Source organism: Theropithecus gelada, chromosome 11, assembly GCF_003255815.1.
Source record: "Theropithecus gelada isolate Dixy chromosome 11, Tgel_1.0, whole genome shotgun sequence".
Classification (NCBI taxonomy): domain Eukaryota; kingdom Metazoa; phylum Chordata; class Mammalia; order Primates; family Cercopithecidae; genus Theropithecus; species Theropithecus gelada.
The window spans coordinates 55908435-55931531 of NC_037679.1; the positions used below are offsets into that span (position 1 = coordinate 55908435).

General features: G+C 37.8%; 1 protein-coding gene across 1 annotated transcript in view; it reads left to right on the forward strand.

Annotated features, from left to right (window-relative positions):
• Positions 1–23097, forward strand: part of CFAP54 (cilia and flagella associated protein 54) — a 380538-nt gene that overhangs the window by 188646 nt on the left and 168795 nt on the right. The window contains exons 43-47 of the mRNA XM_025402762.1: positions 1249–1315; positions 9716–9898; positions 12304–12390; positions 18347–18469; positions 22826–22879. Of these exons, the coding sequence (XP_025258547.1) occupies positions 1249–1315; positions 9716–9898; positions 12304–12390; positions 18347–18469; positions 22826–22879 (514 nt within the window). The remainder of the gene's footprint in view (positions 1–1248; positions 1316–9715; positions 9899–12303; positions 12391–18346; positions 18470–22825; positions 22880–23097) is intronic.

The window sequence follows — 23097 nt, forward strand, 5'->3', positions numbered from 1 at the left end:
TGTCAAAGATTTAGACTTCTGTCAAGTTTAATTTTTTTGTGCTCCTGGGATAGAACACACACACTCTCTCTCTCTCTTTCTCTCTCTCTCTCTGTCTCTTTGTCTCCTGAAACAGTCTGAGCTTATGACTTAGTGGAGCTTGTCAATTGGGAATGGAAAAGCCAAGGAAAGGAACAGGTTGGAAAGGAACAGCTACAGGCTTCCTGCCAGAGGGCACCTCCGCTTCTCTGAGCTTCTGAAGTTATTACCTAGTGATTTTTAACAAACAGAAAGTAATTTCCTGGTTTCCCAGCTGGAAGTCTGACTGTCATAGGAGATGTCATTCTACAGGGGCTTTGGCTGTTTTCCTAGACTCCCTGAGTAGAGGAAACTCTTCTCCCCCCTGTAAAATACCGCACTTGAAGATCCACACAGTGAAGCTGAACTGAGGTAGACATTGTTATTAATGTAGTGAACCTGACTGGTTTTATCTAAGAAAGACTTAGGAGAAGGTAATGTGGTTGGTAGTTGCAAATGTGAATTTTAAGACTCTTATATAGAAAACTCAAACTCTTCTAACGGACATAAAATGAAAGAGTTGTAAATGGAGAGATATTAATGTTTGGTGGAGATACTTAATGTTGTGAACAGCTCCATAATAAACAGCTAGAGAGAAAATACAGTGCTTCAGTCTTCAGGTGGAATTATTTAACCGCACTCATCAAAAGCCTTTACTGTGCACCCACTTTTACCAAAAGCTTTCACTTCCAGGGCTTCATTCAGTGGAACCGATAGGATAAGTGCCCAAAAGTGTAGGCATAACAATGTTTACCTCAGCATTGGAAAACGCCAGTGGAGATTCATATTTTTATGTTATGGCACATCTGTATGATAAAACATTAAAGTTCTTTAGAATAATGATATAGTCCGTTATGTCTGTGAATGAAAAATTTGTTTATAAAGTTGTATGTATTGCCTAATTCTACTCTTAATGTGTATGTATGTGTTTCTCTGTGTGTATAGTTATATACAGAAAAAATATATATAAGGAAATTGACTAAAATGTTACTAGTAATCATGTTTAGGCAGTAGGATTACAGGGGATTTTTTTATCATCTTTAATGTATTTTCCTTTTATTTTCTTATATATTTATATGTATATTTTTTCTTATACATTTTGTGTTCTAAATATGTATGTAAAGACATATTCATATCAAAATGGTTTTGGAAAATTTTTACTAATCAGTTTATTTTTCTTATATTACTTAGATTTATTAAGTCATTGAATGTTGAAAAGAAAACTGACTGTTGCATTTTGTCTGCATTACTCTTTCAGGTAACGCTTTATTTATGTATGTTTTTCCATGGTAGCACAACCATTCATTGGATCAGTAAAAAAAGTTTATCATATTCAGAAAACTCAGGTAGCAAAATAGCATGAATCTTGATTAAATATCACAAGCCCATCTTTCTCTTGATCGCTGAACCCCTGTGAGACCGTCACCTTTAATTTCTTTTTTTTCTTTTTTTTGAGATAGAATCTCACTCTGTCACCCAAGCTGGAGTGCAGTGGTGCAATCTCAGCTCACTGCGACCTCTACCTCCCAGGTTCAAGCGATTCCTGTGCCTCAGCCTCCCAAGTGGCTGGGATTACAGGCACGTACCACCACACCTAGCTAATTTCTTGTATTTTTAGTAGAGCGAGAGTTTTACCATGTTGGCCAGGCTGGTCTCGAACTCCTGACCTCAGGTGATCTACCTGCCTTGGCCTCCCAAAGTGCTGGGATTATAGGTGTGAGGCACCGTGCCTGGCCCACCTTTAATATTTAACAGAATCAGTTTTCTCCTTTACACTACAGAAGAAGGAATTTTACAGATGGGGAAACTGAGTCTTCTGTCATTAGGAAGATCATGTTACTAGTAATCAGTGTGAAGCCAGTCTGTTTGACTTCAAATAGTTGCCTTAGGTTACCTCATCTCTAAATTCAGTTTTGCTTGGTTATATGATATAAAATCTATCTTATGATGAAGGTGAAAAATAACTTGAAGACTACAGGAGAGGTGTTCTTGCAGTTCTCAGAATTTTGGTTTGACTTCACTGAAGAAGAAAGGAACTTTTATCTGAAATACAAGACATTTTGAAATTCCAAAATGTAACCAAGGACCTTTGCAATCTACTAAAGGTTCTATTTACTTTGAAAGATGGGCACTCTTGTTCTGTGTATCAGAGAAGTCTCATAGCTTATGAAATCTAAATAAGTGAGTTCTTCAGGAAGGGCTTCTCTGAATGTAAGGCCAGACTTTTCAATTTTCTTATGTTCCTTATACCTCTTATCTGGGCTTTAAAGGGAAGAAGTACAAGAGGCAGAGGTGCAAAGGAAATGACCCAACTCTGACTTGTTAAATCGCGTTCTTTACTTTCTGATATTCCTTGTTCTTGAAGATAATGCTGTTTATGTTTTAGAAAATATGTGTTTTAACAAGTATTTAACTTTTTGCTTAATGTGGACAATAATGTGTGTATTATTTCTTAGTAATACTATACCTAAAATAAAAATTAGCTGGTGGGGTTTATCTTAAAAGCCGATTAATTCTTTTTATGATTTTAAAACAAATGTATGATAGTAAAAATTTCAACAACTACAAAGTATTTTAGAATAGTATATCTCATGACCTTAATAAGCCATTGGATTGAAATTCTTTCTGATATATACATTAAAATAATTTCATAATGCGTTTGTCATTAAGAAATTTTAATTGTTAAAATAACAAAGAAGCACCCTTAAATGAAAAATGTGGTTTTACATATTCATCTTGTCTCCCCAACATCTAGTGTAATGTTGGTTACATAAATTACCAAAAACTATTGGTCAAATTATAACAATAGTCTTTTCATTTAAGCAGTAAGAAGTTTGGAATTACCTATGCCTGATTGAGACTTCTTTTTTTTTTTTTTGAATTTAATGATTTTATTTATTTATTTATTTTTTATTTATTTATTTATTTATTTATTTATTTATTTATTTATTTATTATTATTATACTTTAAGTTGTAGGGTACATGTGCATAACGTGCAGGTTTGTTACATATGTATACTTGTGCCATGTTGGTCTGCTGCACCCATCAACTCGTCATTTACATCAGGTATAACTCCCAATGCAATCCCTCCCCCCTCCCCCCTCCCCATGATAGGCCCCGGTGTGTGATGTTCCCCTTCCTGAGTCCAAGTGATCTCATTGTTCAGTTCCCACCTATGAGTGAGAACATGCGGTGTTTGGTTTTCTGTTCTTGTGATAGTTTGCTAAGAATGATGGTTTCCAGCTGCATCCATGTCCCTACAAAGGACGCAAACTCATCCTTTTTTATGGCTGCATAGTATTCCATGGTGTATATGTGCCACATTTTCTTAATCCAATCTGTCACTGATGGATATTTGGGTTGATTCCAAGTCTTTGCTATTGTGAATAGTGCTGCAATAAACATACGTGTGCATGTGTCTTTATAGCAGCATAATTTATAATCCTTTGGGTATATCCCCAGTAATGGGATGGCTGGGTCATATGGTACATCTAGTTCTAGATCCTTGAGGAATCGCCATACTGTTTTCCATAATGGTTGAACTAGTTTACAATCCCACCAACAGTGTAAAAGTGTTCCTATTTCTCCACATCCTCTCCAGCACCTGTTGTTTCCTGACTTTTTAATGATCGCCATTCTAACTGGTGTGAGATGGTATCTCATTGTGGTTTTGATTTGCATTTCTCTGATGGCCAGTGATGATGAGCATTTTTTCATATGTCTGTTGGCTGTATGAATGTCTTCTTTTGAGAAATGTCTGTTCATATCCTTTGCCCACTTTTTGATGGGGTTGTTTGTTTTTTTCTTGTAAATTTGTTTGAGTTCTTTGTAGGTTCTGGATATTAGCCCTTTGTCAGATGAGTAGATTGCAAAAATTTTCTCCCATTCTGTAGGTTGCCTGTTCACTCTGATGGTAGTTTCTTTTGCTGTGCAGAAGCTCTTTAGTTTAATGAGATCCCATTTGTCAATTTTAGCTTTTGCTGCCGTTGCTTTTGGTGTTTTAGACATGAAGTCTTTGCCCATGCCTATGTCCTGAATGGTACTACCTAGGTTTTCCTCTAGGATTTTTATGGTATTAGGTCTAACATTTAAGTCTCTAATCCATCTTGAATTAATTTTCGTATAAGGAGTAAGGAAAGGATCCAGTTTCAGCTTTCTACTTATGGCTAGCCAATTTTCCCAGCACCATTTATTAAATAGGGATTCCTTTCCCCATTTCTTGTTTTTCTCAGGTTTGTCAAAGATCAGATGGCTGTAGATGTGTGGTATTATTTCTGAGGACTCTGTTCTGTTCCATTGGTCTATATCTCTGTTTTGGTACCAGTAGCATGCTGTTTTGGTTACTGTAGCCTTGTAGTATAGTTTGAAGTCAGGTAGCGTGATGCCTCCAGCTTTGTTCTTTTGACTTAGGATTGTCTTGGAGATGCGGGCTCTTTTTTGGTTCCATATGAACTTTAAAGCAGTTTTTTCCAATTCTGTGAAGAAACTCATTGGTAGCTTGATGGGGATGGCATTGAATCTATAAATTACCTTGGGCAGTATGGCCATTTTCACGATATTGATTCTTCCTATCCATGAGCATGGTATGTTCTTCCATTTGTTTGTGTCCTCTTTGATTTCACTGAGCAGTGGTTTGTAGTTCTCCTTGAAGAGGTCCTTTACATCCCTTGTCAGTTGGATTCCTAGGTATTTTATTCTCTTTGAAGCAATTGTGAATGGAAGTTCATTCATGATTTGGCTCTGTGTTTGTCTGTTATTGGTGTATAAGAATGCTTGTGATTTTTGCACATTAATTTTGTATCCTGAGACTTTGCTGAAGTTGCTTATCAGCTTAAGGAGATTTTGGGCTGAGACAATGGGGTTTTCTAAATATACAATCATGTCATCTGCAAACAGGGACAATTTGACTTCTTCTTTTCCTAACTGAATACCCCTGATTTCTTTCTCTTGCCTAATTGCCCTAGCCAGAACTTCCAACAGTATGTTGAATAGGAGTGGTGAGAGAGGGCATCCCTGTCTTGTGCCAGTTTTCAAAGGGAATTTTTCCAGTTTTTGCCCATTCAGTATGATATTGGCTGTGGGTTTGTCATAAATAGCTCTTATTATTTTGAGGTACGTTCCATCAATACCGAATTTATTGAGCGTTTTTAGCATGAAGGGCTGTTGAATTTTGTCAAAAGCCTTTTCTGCATCTATTGAGATAATCATGTGGTTCTTGTCTTTGGTTCTGTTTATATGCTGGATTATGTTTATTGATTTGCGAATGTTGAACCAGCCTTGCATCCCAGGGATGAAGCCCACTTGATCATGGTGGATAAGCTTTTTGATGTGTTGCTGAATCCGGTTTGCCAGTATTTTACTGAGGATTTTTGCATCGATGTTCATCAGGGATATTGGTCTAAAATTCTCTTTTTTTGTTGTGTCTCTGCCAGGCTTTGGTATCAGGATGATGTTGGCCTCATAAAATGAGTTAGGGAGGATTCCCTCTTTTTCTATTGATTGGAATAGTTTCAGAAGGAATGGTACCAACTCCTCCTTATACCTCTGGTAGAATTCAGCTGTGAATCCATCTGGTCCTGGACTTTTTTTGGTTGGTAGGCTATTAATTATTGCCTCAATTTCAGAGCCTGCTATTGGTCTATTCAGGGATTCAACTTCTTCCTGGTTTAGTCTTGGAAGAGTGTAAGTGTCCAGGAAATTATCCATTTCTTCTAGATTTTCCAGTTTATTTGCGTAGAGGTGTTTATAGTATTCTCTGATGGTAGTTTGTATTTCTGTGGGGTCGGTGGTGATATCCCCTTTATCATTTTTAATTGCGTCGATTTGATTCTTCTCTCTTTTCTTCTTTATTAGTCTTGCTAGTGGTCTGTCAATTTTGTTGATCTTTTCAAAAAACCAACTCCTGGATTCATTGATTTTTTGGAGGGTTTTTTGTGTCTCTATCTCCTTCAGTTCTGCTCTGATCTTAGTTATTTCTTGCCTTCTGCTAGCTTTCAAATGTGTTTGCTCTTGCTTCTCTAGTTCTTTTAATTGCGATGTTAGAGTGTCAATTTTTGATCTTTCCTGCTTTCTCTTGTGGGCATTTAGTGCTATAAATTTCCCTCTACACACTGCTTTAAATATGTCCCAGAGATTCTGGTATGTTGTATCTTTGTTCTCATTGGTTTCAAAGAACATCTTTATTTCTGCCTTCATTTCGTTATGTACCCAGTAGTCATTCAGGAGCAGGTTGTTCAGTTTCCATGTAGTTGAGCGGTTTTGATTGAGTTTCTTAGTCCTGAGTTCTAGTTTGATTGCACTGTGGTCTGAGAGACAGTTTGTTATAATTTCTGTTCTTGTACATTTGCTGAGGAGTGCTTTACTTCCAATTATATGGTCAATTTTGGAGTAAGTACGATGTGGTGCTGAGAAGAATGTATATTCTGTTGATTTGGGGTGGAGAGTTCTATAGATGTCTATTAGGTCTGCTTGCTGCAGAGATGAGTTCAATTCCTGGATATCCTTGTTAACTTTCTGTCTGGTTGATCTGTCTAATGTTGACAGTGGAGTGTTGAAGTCTCCCATTATTATTGTATGGGAGTCTAAGTCTCTTTGTAAGTCTCTAAGGACTTGCTTTATGAATCTGGGTGCTCCTGTATTGGGTGCATATATATTTAGGATAGTTAGCTCTTCCTGTTGAATTGATCCCTTTACCATTATGTAATGGCCTTCTTTGTCTCTTTTGATCTTTGATGGTTTAAAGTCTGTTTTATCAGAGACTAGGATTGCAACCCCCGCTTTTTTTTGTTCTCCATTTGCTTGGTAAATCTTCCTCCATCCCTTTATTTTGAGCCTATTTATGTCTCTGCGTGTGAGATGGGTCTCCTGAATACAGCAGAGTGATGGGTCTTGACTCTTTATCCAGTTTGCCAGTCTGTGTCTTTTCATTGGAGCATTCAGTCCATTTACATTTAAGGTTAAGATTGTTATGTGTGAACTTGATTCTGCCATTATGATATTAACTGGTTATTTTGCTCGTTAGTTGATGCAGTTTCTTCCTAGCCTCGATGGTCTTTACATTTTGGCATGTTTTTGCAATGGCTGGTACCGGTTGTTCCTTTCCATGTTGAGTGCTTCCTTCAGGGTCTCTTGTAAGGCAGGCCTAGTGGTGACAAAATCTCTAAGCATTTGCTTATCTGTAAAGGATTTTATTTCTCCTTCACTTATGAAACTTAGTTTGGCTGGATATGAAATTCTGGGTTTAAAATTCTTTTCTTTAAGGATGTTGAATATTGGCCCCCACTCTCTTCTGGCTTGTAGAGTTTCTGCCGAGAGATCTGCTGTGAGTCTGATGGGCTTCCCTTTGTGGGTAACCCGACCTTTCTCTCTGGCTGCCCTTAAGATTTTTTCCTTCATTTCAACTTTGGTGAATCTGGCAATTATGTGTCTTGGAGTTGCTCTTCTCGAGGAGTATCTTTGTGGCGTTCTCTGTATTTCCTGGATTTGAATGTTGGCCTGCCCTACTAGGTTGGGGAAGTTCTCCTGGATGATATCCTGAAGAGTGTTTTCCAACGTGGTTCCATTTTCCCCCTCACTTTCAGGCACCCCAATCAGACGTAGATTTGGTCTTTTTACATAATCCCATACTTCTTGCAGGCTTCGTTCATTTCTTTTTCTTCTTTTTTCTTTTGGTTTCTCTTCTCGCTTCATTTCATTCATTTGATCCTCAATCGCTGATACTCTTTCTTCCAGTTGATCGAGTCAGTTACTGAAGCTTGTGCATTTGTCACGTATTTCTCGTGTCATGGTTTTCATCTCTTTCATTTCGTTTATGACCTTCTCTGCATTAATTACTCTAGCCATCAATTCTTCCACTTTTTTTTCAAGATTTTTAGTTTCTTTGCGCTGGGTACGTAATTCCTCCTTTAGCTCTGAGAAATCTGATGGACTGAAGCCTTCTTCTCTCATCTCGTCAAAGTCATTCTCCGTCCAGCTTTGATCCGTTGCTGGCGATGAGCTGCGCTCCTTTGCCGGGGGAGATGTGCTCTTATTTTTTGAATTTCCAGCTTTTCTGCCCTGCTTTTTCCCCATCTTTGTGGTTTTATCTGCCTCTGGTCTTTGATGATGGTGATGTACTGATGGGGTTTTGGTGTAGGTGTCCTTCCTGTTTGATAGTTTTCCTTCTAACAGTCAGGACCCTCAGCTGTAGGTCTGTTGGAGATTGCTTGGGGTCCACTCCAGACCCTGTTTGCCTGGGTATCAGCAGCAGAGGCTGCAGAAGATAGAATATTTCTGAACAGCGAGTGTACCTGTCTGATTCTTGCTTTGGAAGCTTCCTCTCAGGGGTGTACTCCACCCTGTGAGGTGTGGGGTGTCAGACTGCCCCTAGTGGGGGATGTCTCCCAGTTAGGCTACTCAGGGGTCAGGGACCCACTTGAGCAGGCAGTCTGTCCCTTCTCAGATCTCAACCTCCGTGTTGGGAGATCCACTGCTCTCTTCAAAGCTGTCAGACAGAGTCGTTTGCGTCTGCAGAGGTTTCTGCTGCTTTTTTTTTGTTGTTGTTGTTGTGTAGCTGTGCCCTGTCCCCAGAGGTGGAGTCTACAGAGACAGGCAGGTTTCCTTGAGCTGCTGTGAGCACCACCCAGTTGGAGCTTCCCAGCAGCTTTGTTTACCTACTTAAGCCTCAGCAATGGCGGGCGCCCCTCCCCCAGCCTCACTGCTGCCTTGCCGGTAGATCACAGACTGCTGTGCTAGCAATGAGGGAGGCTCCGTGGGCGTGGGACCCTCCCGGGCAGGTGTGGGATATGATCTCCTGGCGTGCCTGTTTGCTTAAAGCGCAATATTGGGGTGGGAGTTACCCGATTTTCCAGGTGTTGTGTGTCTCAGTTCCCCTGGCTAGGAAAAGGGATTCCCTTCCCCCTTGCGCTTCCCAGGTGAGGCGATGCCTCGCCCTGCTTCAGCTCTCGCTGGTCGGGCTGCAGCAGCTGACCAGCACCGATCGTCCGGCACTCCCCAGTGAGATGAACCCAGTACCTCAGTTGAAAATGCAGAAATCACCGGTCTTCTGTGTCGCTGGCGCTGGGAGTTGGAGACTGGAGCTGTTCCTATTTGGCCATCTTGCTCCGCCCCCCCTATTTCTGATTGAGACTTCTGAAACAAGTAGTCATTTCCTCTACTTATAGCTTGGTATAGTGGAAAGAATATAGTTTTTTTTTTTTTTTTTTTTTTAGCTAAATAGACATGGCTTTGAATCTCCTTTCTGCCATTGTTAGCTGTGTGACTTCAGATAAATTGTTTAAGCCTCAATTATATCATTTGTGACATAATAATCCTCCCTTCTAAGAGCAGGTTAAAATAACATTAAATGAGATAATGTTTATAAAGAACTTACCGGCAGTGCTTAACATAAGATTGACCCTCAATAAAAGATAATTTAATATAATTATAATTTCTTTGAAAATAAGAGGTATCCAACTACCATGGAATTTAAAAAGCCCATCTGGAGTGATAAAAGCATTTGGAACCTGTAATGATGATAATATAAATGATAAGTACCATTTATTACGAAGTACAGTGTGCTAGGTATATACTAAGCATTTTATAAAGCAATATATGTATTTGTCTTTTTTTGTTTCATTATTGCAAATGCTCTTTATATTTCACTTTTTTTCATTTTCAGGGTTTGCTTAGAACCACACTTCCACATCCCAAAGCTGGACGTTGCTATGCTCAGTATGAAATCACTCAGCTTCTCCCAGGCATCGAACTCTTCTCAGATAGATACAGGGCTGACATTTGCTCTGTAATTGCAAGTCTGTATTACATTATACGTGAACTGCACTTTGTTAGGCAAAATCTAATAGTAAGTAGTTTGTAAAATCAAAAAATATGTATCACTGGGATATTTTGCTCCACTTACCTCATACTTTTCAAATTTTGCTAATATTCTTTTGGTCAGTTACTGTTTAACTTTTAAACTCTACATATGTAGGATTCTTAATTACACTTCAAACTAAAGTATATTAATTAATATTCTTTCTTTGCATTTTGGATACAAAAGCAGACTATTTGATTTTTTCTCCTTTTACTGTGTTACTTTATATTTTTTTCTTAAGATAGTTGGTGAAATCGATCAGAATGCATCACTGATCTCAAACACGGAAATCTAGTGCACTTGTAAGCCACTGCATTAAGTTGTTCAGGTTATATCAATCCCAAAACTGTGAGAGTGTTTCTTTATTGAGATAAGTTTATCTTTATGTCTCTTATCTTTTCTCTGTCAATGGTGCATCTAAGAGGAAAACAGATTCTAAGCATGAGATAAAAACAGACATTTCTTAATGTCCTAGAAAATAAAAAATCCAAATACAGCTCTCCTCTCCTTTGGGGAAAGAAATCGCAGTATATGTCATACATTTGAAGCTGGTTGTATTAAAAAATTAATATGTTCTATTAGAATTGTTGGTCATTTTATATTTTCCTCCATTATTTTGTCTTTTTACTTTCTTTATGTTCTTTCCTCTATTTTTTCACATCTCTTTTTTCCCTTTGTTTGCTTCTTTATAGCTATTCTTTCTTTTTTCTGCTCCTTTCCCTTTCCTCCGTGATTTTCATACCTACTTACTTTTTTCTCCCATATATTGTTTTCTATTCTCTTGGTATATTTATCCTTCTAAATTCAACTCTGTCTTTATATTGAAAATATTTATTGTCCCCTGATATGAATTGTTAGCTTATAAAACTATGTATTAAAGTAAAGAGATTGATAAGTGCATTTAACACTTGGCAGACTTGCTGAGAAATTGTTTATTTAAAAAAAATAACAAAATGGTGCCCCTCTCACTGTTAAAGGGATTCATTTCTGGGTTGAAGAAATAGTTCTATCCCCTGGGTAACCTTTAGCTGTCTAGTCATATTCATATATAATACATATCACTGTGCTGGAAAAGAAATGAGATTTTTTTTTCTCTAAAGCTAAAGAAATTGAGAATGTTTTTCTGAATAATTGAGCAATTGGCAGCAATAAAATGGTGTGTTTTTATTTCTCGCTAAAGAAAAAGAAACTAAATCTCAAAGGTAATCGCCAACTCTTAATGTTTTGTGCTGCATTAATTGTGGAAAAAGGTATTGTGTTATGTTTGTTAGGCATAGTTATAGAAAAATGTTTTATGTTTGAAATCATTTAAGACCAGTTCTAATCCTTTAAAAAAGCTGTTGCTATTAGCAGCTGCCAGTTACCTGACAATTAGAGGTTCCCCAGCTGAAATTGCAAGAAGTAAACAATTTCCATTTTGTATTAAATTAACCTTCTCCAGAAGAAGCCCAGTGGCTAAGGGGACTTCTGTGGAATATAAAATTTGCTATGTGACCCAGAGCTGTGGAGCTATGGGAAATAGTTTGCTAACTAATGGGGATCCCAATCATCCTTCCACTCCATCTTCCTTTGGCAGGGAAGGCTACAGTTGCAGGAAATGAGCTTAAGGTTTGATTTGAGGTCAGGGACTGTTCCAATGTTAGGCAAAACTGTCCTCTCCACATCTTTCTCTGGATGGATCGTGGTTGGGCCATTTGAAATATTGATAGTCTGTAAGCCTTCACATATATCCATGGGACTTCAAGAGCAACTGAACTTTGGGGTGAATTCTAGGAAAATAAAAATATTATGTGAAGAGTAAGCTTGGGTTTTAATAAGTAGAATATGTGCTATGTGAAGGCAGGGATTTGTTAGATTTTGTTCTCATTCAACAGTGCCTAACACATAATAGGCATGTTATAAATATTTTTTGTTGATAGAAAAATTCTAGTTGAAGACAAAAAGCAACTGGCATTAAAATGAGTAAGTAGGATCCAGTTAGGGGGCAGAGATTGAGTTCCTTTGCTTTAAATTTTGCATTTATTTGGTAGCTCATTTGCTAGAATTTTTCCACAGGCCACAGTGATTCATATATTTATGTTGAGTTAATTGTTTTCAAGGAAGATAATTGATTGGATTTTTACCTCTTCCTGCTTAAAGAGATGTACAACCTAGATTTGGGGTACCAAATGGCATCTACTGGGAACTGTAAGTCTCTAATAGCACCTTAATGTTCCGATAAACTTATGAAGCATGTGCTAGATAGATTATTTCACTTATTTTCAACAGTATAGTTTCCTATCATGGAAAGTAAATCAATATATAACATATCCTATATTTAATATTTGGCTAAATTTGATTAGGTTATTAGTTTGATAAAATATATTTTGAAACGAGTGTTTTTCTCCTTATAGATTCTTCCTCTCCTTGCATTGTATCAATATTTTGTTTCTGGAATTTGTCAAGATATAATCAGAAGTCTAGAAGCAAGAATCCTCAAGGTATGTTACAAGCTTTTAAGACATTTGATATTCTTGAACTATTAAAGATATTGTCATGTATTAATTTGATTTTAGGACTTATATTAACAAGCTGATAATAACATGGCATTACACTGATATAAAAAATAACTTAGCCATTATTATAAAAAAGTACGAGAAAGAGCCAGTTAGAAAGGTGTAGATTATTTTATGCTTGGACCACAGTAAAGTGAGGAACAGCTGCACATGGAAATAAGGTTCACCCAACACCAATTGGCCTGGAAATCGCCACTTCTGAGAGACTGGCTTCCTGGTGAAGACCAACTGGACCAGTTTTCTGAAGCTTCTGTGAATTTATTCCTAAGAACCTTTATGGATATCATGGTACACAAGAATTTTTCAATGCACAGGTAATTGAATTAACAAGATCAGATAGATGCTAAATTACAAAAAATCCTGTAATCCAGAAGCCAGTTAAGGTTCTCTGCTTTTGAGATGCATGTGCAATTGATTGACTTGAACACCACATGGGATGGGAAGCACCTTATTCTCTATGCTCTCTATCCTAATCACTCATGTTGCCTGCTCCCGCTTTTGTTGAATTTGTTTTGTACATGGATCATCTCAATATCCAACAAATTTGCTCCCAGTTCTGTACCTCCTCAACTGTAATATGGAGTTCAACCCTATTTTATATTTTACACACACACACCCGCGTGCGCGCACACGCACACACACACACACACTGTGTATTCACCCTTTTTTCTATAGTGGACTTTACTAAAAATTAGGAAGACAGAGAAATTTAAGTTGAGGCAAAACAAACAATTGAAGATAGAACATTTGGCTTTCTTGAGCTTAAAATCTTTCTTGGCCGTCATCTCATGCTTTTGCCACCGACTGAATGGAGCAATCAGCTATGGGCTGGTAAACGTCACAATTGGCTCTAAAAAAACAAACCTCAAAGCCGGGCGTGATGTCTCACGCCTGTAATCCCAACACTTTGGGAGGCCAAGGCGGATGGATCTCCAGGTCAGGAGTTCGAGACCAGCCTGGCCAACATGGCGAAACCCCATCTCTACTAAAGATAAAAAAATAATTAGCCACGTGTGGTGGCGGGCACCTGAAATCCCAGCTACTCTGGAGGGTGAGGCAGGAGAAAAGCTTGAAACCAGAAGGTAGAGGTTGCAGTGAGCTGAGATCACACCACTGCACTCCAGCCTGGGCGACAGGGCAAGACTCCATCTCAAAAAAAAACCAAAAAACAAAAAAACACCTCAAAATTTTCATTTGTGGCATTTTCAATTTCCATCCATGGTGTGAATACTCCCACTATGTCTGACTTCAAGCTACCGACTAGACATCACTAATGATGGAATCAGGGACAAGATGTGCACAATTAGCTCTTGCAAATTGGAGTGAGTGGGCTCCAATACACCACTGGCTTAATTCATACTTCTGCTTTTGTGGAAATACTCTCTGCCTTTTGTTGCCAAATTTCTCCCATTTTCTAATAAGGGAAAATTAGACTTCCATTTGAATTTCTCTTCATGTCTAAACCCTGTCCTGGGGCCTATATTTTCAGACCTAAATAGTTTGTGGCATGCTATTTCTAAGTAAAGAAATGAATTCTGGTGCTGATTATTAATGATTTTAACCTGGGAATAAATAATTTGTTACTGATCATAAAAATTTCTGAATCACCCTCTCTGAGTTACTGAACTCTTATGAGTTCTATTGCTTTTGAATTCCAACACTTTTAAAAGAAACTGAATGTAACTTTTCTCTCTTTTTTACAAAAGATAATGTTCTCTTCAATATTGCAAAATTCTTGAGGCTAGGATCTGTATCTTATTCATCTTTTAATTCCCTGTAGTGTCTTGAGTAATACATTCACATAGTTGAAATTCAGTAATTAACTATTGAATTTAAAATCTGCAGACATTTTTCAAGTGCCTACGTGCACTCTCTATAGTGTTTAGTGGGAACTCACCTAGAAAATACTTGGCAGATGTTTATTGATTTAACTCTAAAACAACATTTATCGAGTACTTCCTATTTAAAAGCACAATGTTAGTAACTCCAGTCGAAGAAATGTAACCAATGATCCTTGCTTATAAGGAAGTGAAAACTAAGAAGAAAGACAGGACGTATACCCAAGATAATAATGTTGGCACCTGCCACTTGATCATTTCCAAATGGGTGTGATGAAGACTCTCCAGGAGTTTGAAAGAGGAAAAAATGGCTTTGAGTCTTTAGGTTTCACTAAGTAGGTAAGATTTAGGCTTGAAAAGAGTAGAATTCATGGAGCAGGAGAGAGGAAAAAGGGAACATTTCTTGGCCGTCAGTGTGAAAGATAGGTGAGAAAATATTGACTTGTTTAGGGGGTAGGGGTGGTTCAGTTACACTAGAGTGGAGGTTTTGGGTAGGCAGGTTGTAGAAGATAACATGAGTATACCAGAAGTCGATGACATTGAGAATACCAGGGACTTAGTCTTGAATTCCCAACTCTGAAGAGATGTAATTTGGAGGTGGAGCTATGAGAGAAATGAAGAGATTGCAATATCCAAATTTTGTAACATGTACAATCTGGTCTGTCCTTAAGAGGCAAGAAGCATGAAAGGGTTGCAATGATCATAACTTATCAAGAGGAGATCTAGATGGGCACCAAAAGACATAATCTGGAACAAAGTGGTTAGATGACTTTTTAAAAATCATATTGTTAGCACTTGGTAGCTGTTTTTGTCCTAGAGTAGCATAAAAACCAGAGAAGAATTGTGGACTTCATTCTGGAGAACTGGGTTGGAGAATTAATTACAGAATTTATATAGAATCTTATTGTTTCTATAATTAACTAATTGTAGAATTTGGATCAGGAGAATGACATGATCTTATCTGGTGTCTGGTACCAGTGTCAGGAGTAGAGTGAGCAGTGGGATCTTATTGGCATAGTAGGATTGAAAAACCAGACTAGGGTTTTGACAGAGCAATGAAAGAGGACAAATGATGGATCATACAGAGGAAGGAATGACAGCCTGTGTGAGCAGAGTTTGCCTGACCTTTCTGAAGTAAACTGGGGTCAGGGAGTGGGAAGAGAGAAAAGTCATAGTCGGGAAATAACACACAATGATGATTCCTGACAAATCAAAGAGCAATAGATCACACTCTGAAGTTTCTATAGTGCCCTAGTGTCTTTCAGGGAAAGCTTTAAGACCTCTTCATGATCAGCTGGCCTGGCTTCACTTTAGAACTGCCAACATCTTGAAAGATTTGTCACTCTCAACACATCAAACCTAGGAAGGGTACCAGTGATTCTATATTTGTGTGAGTGAATGGTTGATTTATGGGTAGTTCTTTTTGCTCTCTGGCTTGTTTGTGTTTGCAGTGTTGGTCACCTCCGAAAATATATGTCCATTATTTACCCAGTTGCTTTTTCAAATGGTCAGATTGGTATGATAAACTGAAGCCAGAAAGAGTCCATGTTCAGCAATCTTATAGTCAAAACTCAAGGAAACTAACCACATACAGATATAGGGAAGTGTTTCCTCCTAGGAGTAATGAGAAAAATGGTCATCTAGAAACCTGAAAGAGTTTATATGTCTCCCCCAGAGCCTCCTTTGATATTATATGGCACTGGGGAGATTAGACCCCAAGGTACCTTAGGCAAAGACCAAAGTATGCAACTCGATAGACAAGCAATTTTCTCTTTCTTATTAAAAATATTTTCCTGATCTTTTATATTTTATTTTCATGTTATTTATGTATACAGTTTCCCACTAGTGCACCTTTTTATTTCTTTAAAATTCGCACACTCTTGAGATTCCTAAGCTAATAACAAATGGGAAACAGAGAGTATGATAGGTGGACATGCTGAGGATAAATGGAATTTTCTTTTCCTATGTTATATATTTACATGTTCATCTAATTTCGTACTTTATTCTCTGCTTCCACATTTACCCTTCTCTGGTCTCTACAAAGTCACTAGATAGTTTTCACAATTTAAGTCAGGTTAGGGCCCTGTCCTGTTTAAAACTCTCCAGTAACTCCTTATCACACAAAGAATAATGTGCAGAGTCCCTACTCTGGTCTTCAGGTTCTACTTGACCTTTTTTGGCCAGCATTCATACTCACCTCCTGACCTCCTCCCCTTGCTCCCTGAGTCCTGCCATACGGCCTCTACACTAAGGTCCCTTAGCAGATTTTCATGTCTGTCTCCTTTAATGCCATTCCCAAATCTTCTCTTGAAGGTTTTCTTCACAGAGAATTCCTTCCTGACCACAGTCTTGAAAATAGCATTTGTGAGTGCCCTGTGTCCCTTTGTATTTGTGTATATCTTCATGTGTCACTGAAACTTAGCTAAACATGCATCCCAATGGAACATAACCTCTAAGAGGGCTTGGTACATATGAGGTGCTCCATAAATACGTTGAACGAATTTAAATAAGAACTCCTTTTTCTATAATTTTCTGACTGATAATCCTGCTGGATTATATTCAAATTAAGCCATATAAAATACATAGCTATAAATTGATTAATATTATTAAATATATGTATTTAAAATTAACAGCGGCCATTAATTATGGATAAGAAAATTGTTCCTTGTAGCACTATTCACAATAGCAAAGACATGAAATAAATCTAAATGCCTATCATCGATAGACTAGATAAAATGTGATACATATACACCATGGAATAATATACAGTCATAAAAAAGAATGAGATCATATCCGTTGCAGCAACCTGCATGGAGCTAAGCTGGAGGCCATTATCCTAAGCAAACTAACCCAGGAACAGAAAACCAAATACCACATGTTCTCACTTATAAGCAGGGACTAAATATTAAGGACACATGGACACAAAGAAGGGAACAATAGACACTGGGGCCTGCTTGAGAGTGCGGGGTGAGAGGAGGGTGAGGATCATAAAACTAACTACTGGGTACTATACTTGTTACCAGTAGAGGGTTGTGACTGCAAGTTGTTCAGGTTCTTGGCGTTTTGAACAAAGAACTGGACAAAACGCCCAGCAAAGCAAAGAAAGAATGAAACAACAAAAGAATGAAAGCAGAGATTTATTGCAAATGAAAGTACTCCACAGTGTGGGAGTGGGCGGGAGCAGCGGCTCAAGGGCCTGGATACAGAATCTTCTTGGGTCCAAATATTCCCTAGAATTTTCTTGGGTCCAAACGTCCCCTATTCATATTGGCCACTTCGTGCTAACCCCATGTAAATGAAGTAGTGGCCCACAATCAGTCTGACTGGTTGCAGAAAGCAGCCAACCAGAGAATGAAGTAAGTTACAAAGGTTACTCGCCTGTGCAAACATCTGATTGGTTGCAAAAGGCAACCAATCAGAGGCTAGGATGAAGTTACAAAGTTATACTTCTATGGAAAGGAAGACTCACCTGCAATCAGTCTGATTGGTTGCGGACAGCCAATTTTCCTATCTGCCGCGCAGAAGAGGTGAGGGTTTGCAAAGGGAGTAGCCTCTTAAAAGTTAAAAATAAAAGAAAATTAGTAGTTGTCTCTGTGTTGATACATTGTGGAGTTAGTCTCCCAGTTTGACTTTCCTCGTTGGGCTGGAGAACATTAGGAGTGTTTTGGTTTTGTTTTTCTTTTGGGCTATAGTTAATGGGAACAACAACAAAAAATCATTAAAAAAACTTTTATACAGCTATCATATTATAAAAATATTAATGTGTTTGCCTCTGATGAAGTAAGCAGCATCTGATAAATGTCCATTGTTTTGAACAGCCGCCTGCTGTTGTTAGCTTCTTGGTCCATTGCACATGTATATGGGCACACGCACAGACACTTGCATCTCTCTCCACTGTGCCTAGTAAACATTAATTCATAATGCATTACCAACATTAAGCAGAAACTTTGGATCTCAGAAAGTTGACGATTTTCTCTATACTTTGTTTTCTAAGTAAAACAAATTGTTTAATTAAGTACCTCATTGTTTCCTTTGCTTTACAGATAGAAGTCCTTATAGATTTGAGATTCTTTTCTGAAGCCTTTTATGAGATATCCCAAATTTTCTATGGAAAAAACATGCCTTGTTCAATACCCGCAGGCTATAAAGCTACTGGAAAAACGAAGGTAATCTGACAATTTGATTCAAAGCAATTTCTTTACCTGTGAGGGATACGTTCCTAAAATGTAGGGAACACTCCCACGAAAGTGTATTTACAATCTCTGGTATTTTAGACTTCTTTGTTAAGTCTGGTTACAACTAACATCAGGATTTTATGAGGTTTCATTTGTCTGGGTTGGAAGGGTGTCATGGGGGAGGGAGCATGGTTTTGGAGTAGTTTTTGCAGTCAAATTCTGGCTCAGGGATGCTGCATGTTGCTTTTTATTATAGTTACCATGGGCAGTCTCACTAGGCACATTTATCAGCCACTACTGCTTAGTTTTTTGGGTCTGATATTACAATTTCTGGTTAATATTTTAAATCAAAATAGTCTTTCCTTATGTCTTATTTGGGTCTCTTTGATTTTCATACTTTATACCAAAGTTTTAAGAATGTGTTCAAATTTCTTCTGATTTCTGTGAGGAGAGAACATTCCTCCATATTGTCTAACCTTTTTTGATTTTAGGAGATAGTTTTTATCTGGCTTGTTTAATTTATATTTATAAACTGGATAATTGAAGCACCCTTGAAAATGAATACTGGAGTTGATGTTTAAAGCATAAATTAAATCAGAGGGAGCTATTATTTTCCTCTCTTTTGGTCTTCATGGTGATCTGGGAATCGCTGGGTGATCATGCTTCAAGCAGATGCTTGGACCCTCCTAGGCCAGCAATAAAGGAAATAGGAGAAGGTAGCAAATCGGTTTGCCTGGGAGAGAGTGTATGTGTGAGGAGTGAGACTGATAGGCACAATACCAGCTGGTTGGATTCAAATTTGGAGTACCTAAAGCAACCTGGGGAATGAGCTATAAGTCTTGAAAACCACTAGCATAAGCTGACATTATATTTACATATAATATGATAATTACTTCAGAGTATTCTCCTAAAATGTACCTTCTTATTACTCCATATGACTGCTACAGCATTATAACTTATTGTAATAGGATGTGAGGCTATCCACAGAACATCTCAAGAGGGATGTTTATTAGGCAATTGGATACATGCATGTGCATAGGTATGTATATACATCCGTATATATGCATATATCTGTGTGTGATTGATAGATGGATAGAGAGATACACACAGAGAGGGGACAGAGAGTGAGAATGGTATCAGTTGGTTGATTGTTTTGCTCATTTTCTGTGGCATAAATTAAGCATCATCTTACCTGGAATAAATTAGCAATATTTTCTTGCTTGCTCCTCAGTTAATTACACTTTAATTAGTTAAAAAATATTTTTTGAGTGCTTACTGAATACAGGTACCATTCCAGGCATGGAGATAGAGCAGAAGAAAGACAACAGGGGGGCTCCTGCTTTCCTGGAGCTTACAGTCCAGTGAGGAAGACAAACACCAAATACATTAAGCACATAAGTATATGTCAGGTATATACACAGCTGTCAAGGACAATCAAGCAGAGTTGAGGGGATGGAGAGTGACCAGGGCAGTGAGGTGCTGTTTTATTCAAAGTGGTTTGGAGAATTTCTACAATAAGCAAGTTTTGAGGGAAGTGAGCCATGGAAAGATTTGAGGGAACAACCTTCCAGGTAGGAGCAACTGCGAGGGCAAAGGTTCTAAAAGGGATGCTTGCAAGAAGTGGTTGAAGAAAACCAAGTAGGCAAAGTGAGGCTACAATGAGGAGGAAGAGGAAGAGGAGGAGGAAGAGGAGGAGGAGGAAGAGGAAGAGGAGGAGGAAGAGGAGGAGGAGGAAGAGGAAGAGGAGGAGGAGGAGGAGGAGGAGGAGGGACCTAGGAGTCAGATCATGTAAGACCTCATAGGGCTTGATAAGGACTGGAATTTTCTCTAAATAAGATGAGAAATAGTGCAGAGTTTTGAGCAGAGAAGCGACATGATAGGAATTAAATATGAAAGGACACTGCTTACTATTGGGGAAGAGGCTGCGGGTGGGCAGGGGTATACATTCGGAGACCAGTTAGGACGCTGTTGCAGATAATCTGGGTGGGGCATGATAGTGATTGAGATGATTGTGGTGAAGGGAGTGAGCAGCAGTCCGGTTCTGGGTGTGTTGTGAAGGTACAGCCAACTGCATTTGCTGATAATGGTTTGGATACAGGATGTAAGAGAAAGGAGGCAAGGATGACTACAGAGTGTTCAACCTGAGCAACTGGTAGGAAGACATTTTCATGTACTGAGATGGGGAATACTGCTCCAGATAGGGGTTGAACATGTTAAGTATGAGTTTCCCAGTAGATATCCAGGTGGAAATGCAGCATAGTTAGGTGCAGATCATATAGGGTCTGGAATTCAGGGGAGAGGTTGGGGTTGCAGGGACACATTTGGGAATGCTAGAAGAGAGATTTAAAATCACGGAACTGGATGAAATCAGCTGGGGATGAGGCAGATAGAGAAAAGCAAAAGTCAGAGGACTAGACATTAAGGTCACTCACATTTAGAGTCCAGGAGGATGAGAAGGAGAGAAACCAGTTGGGTAGGATGAGAAACAAGAGAGAGTTTTCAATGGTCACTGCTTTCACTGAAATAAATCAAAAGGTCAGAAACAAATTTTTACAAGTAGATTCCAAGCTTCATTTTTATCAACTAGTTTTCATAAGATAAATGTATGGGTGAATCTATCTCCCAATAGATTCTGATTTCAGATTTTGTATTCTCAAAGTTAATTTGCAACTTTCCAGCTTCAGTTGGGAATTTAAAAAGTGTAATTAAAAGAGGAAATGTGTTCAAGATTTATAATTAAAATAGGTGCCAATGGTATTAAGCTGTGGCCTAGTTATTTAAAGAAGGGATTAATGAATTAAGTTTCACTTGTAAAAGAAGTAACTGAAAAAGTCCTACAGATTACTATTGAACTTTTCACAGGCCTTTAAAAAAATTCTCTATTTTAACATTATATTGGTATTCTACTCTTATCACCAAATCTAAAGTCCCATTATTAAACTCTCTTTAATTTATACCACCAAGGATTTCCCCTTGGATTCAGTTACTCACTTTTCAATGTATTATGGGTAGTGAAGAATATCTTCAAAGAAGGGAAAAAATTTTAAAACACTTACCAATACTTTTTCAATAAAAGCTATCAGTGATGTATTGTTTTGGGAGGTTCCCTCAAAAGCAGATCCTGAGACTAGGATATGGGAACAATAGTGTCTTTGGGAAGTGATTCAAGGAAGTAAGGTGAGCTAGTAGGAGAGCTAGATAGGGAAGTGGGGAAAACCAATTCAGAGAGCGTGAATGAGAAGGTCACTGATATGGGTAACTGGGGCTCTCAGAGAGACTGGGTAGAACACTTCTGTTGTTCTTGTTTGGCAAGGTTTATTCTCTGCATTTCTAGTCTCTCCTGAACATTCTTATGGCCAGGCAAAGATGTACAGGTACTTGAGTAGGACACCATCTACATGTGAGCAACCTGTCCATGGAAGCTGTTGGTGACTTCCTGGTGACGAAGGGGGTTGAGGAAGGGGCAGAGGGACATCACTGTTGGATTCTACCAATGGGAATCTTTTAAAAAGGGTCTTCTATACCAAGAGAGATACATCCTACTAGATACATCAGTCTCCTGTGGCAAATAAACTAAATGTTTCCTAATGCAACATTGTATTTAGAGCCAAATATAATGACAAATAATACACCAAAAAAGGAAAAAACAACCAAAAATATTTATTCTGAATAGCAATACAATTTTGTCTCAAACTGGTAAAGATTTTTTTTAAGTGATAATACTCACTGTTGTTAAAAGTGCAATAATTCTGACATTTTCATACAATGTGGGTGGGAGTGTAAATTGAGCCAGACTCTTTCAATTTTCTCAGTATATTCATATCTTTTGACCTAGAAATTCTGCTTCCAGGAATCTATCCTAAGGCAGTAATCAGAAATATAGACAAAATAGTCATCAGTGTTATTTAAACTAGGGCTGAATGATGGGATAATGATGGGGAAGTGGCTCCCTGAGATGTCCAGCAATAGGAAAGAGATTATTAGGCTGCATTCATAGGATAAAGTATCACCTACTCATTAGACTGAAGTTTACAAATAATTTAATGATATGTGAAGAAAATTATGATGTAAAAGTTTAGTGAGCATGGAATACAAATCTATTTTTAAAAATTTAAAATACATCAAAAAGACATTAGTAGGAAAAACATCAAATATTAACATTATATTTCTTAAAGGAAGTTGACTTATGTATGATTTTTACTTTATACTATGCTTATTTTTTCTGACTAGAGCATAAATTATTTTTTCAATAAAAATGATAATTAAAATAATTTTAGAATACATTAAATGTTTTATTTAAAAGAATACTCAATCTTGTTCTTGCTGTTACTACTTGTATTTTGACAGATATTTCAATCATTTGACTCAGGAAAACCTCTTACTAGTAAAGAAAATATACAGGTAAGGATAATAATATTTTATAAACATGGTTTTCCTAAGTGTGGATAATTTTTGAGTCATTCTAATCTATTTGGTTGGTACAGTCTTTGATTGTGAAAATCTGCTATGTAATATTCTTTTTTTTGCCCAGTATCTTTCACAAAAAGAGGATTCTACTGCCCATCTAAATACATTTGTTCCTGTCACAAATGGAATGATTGGGACTTAAGAACTTGATG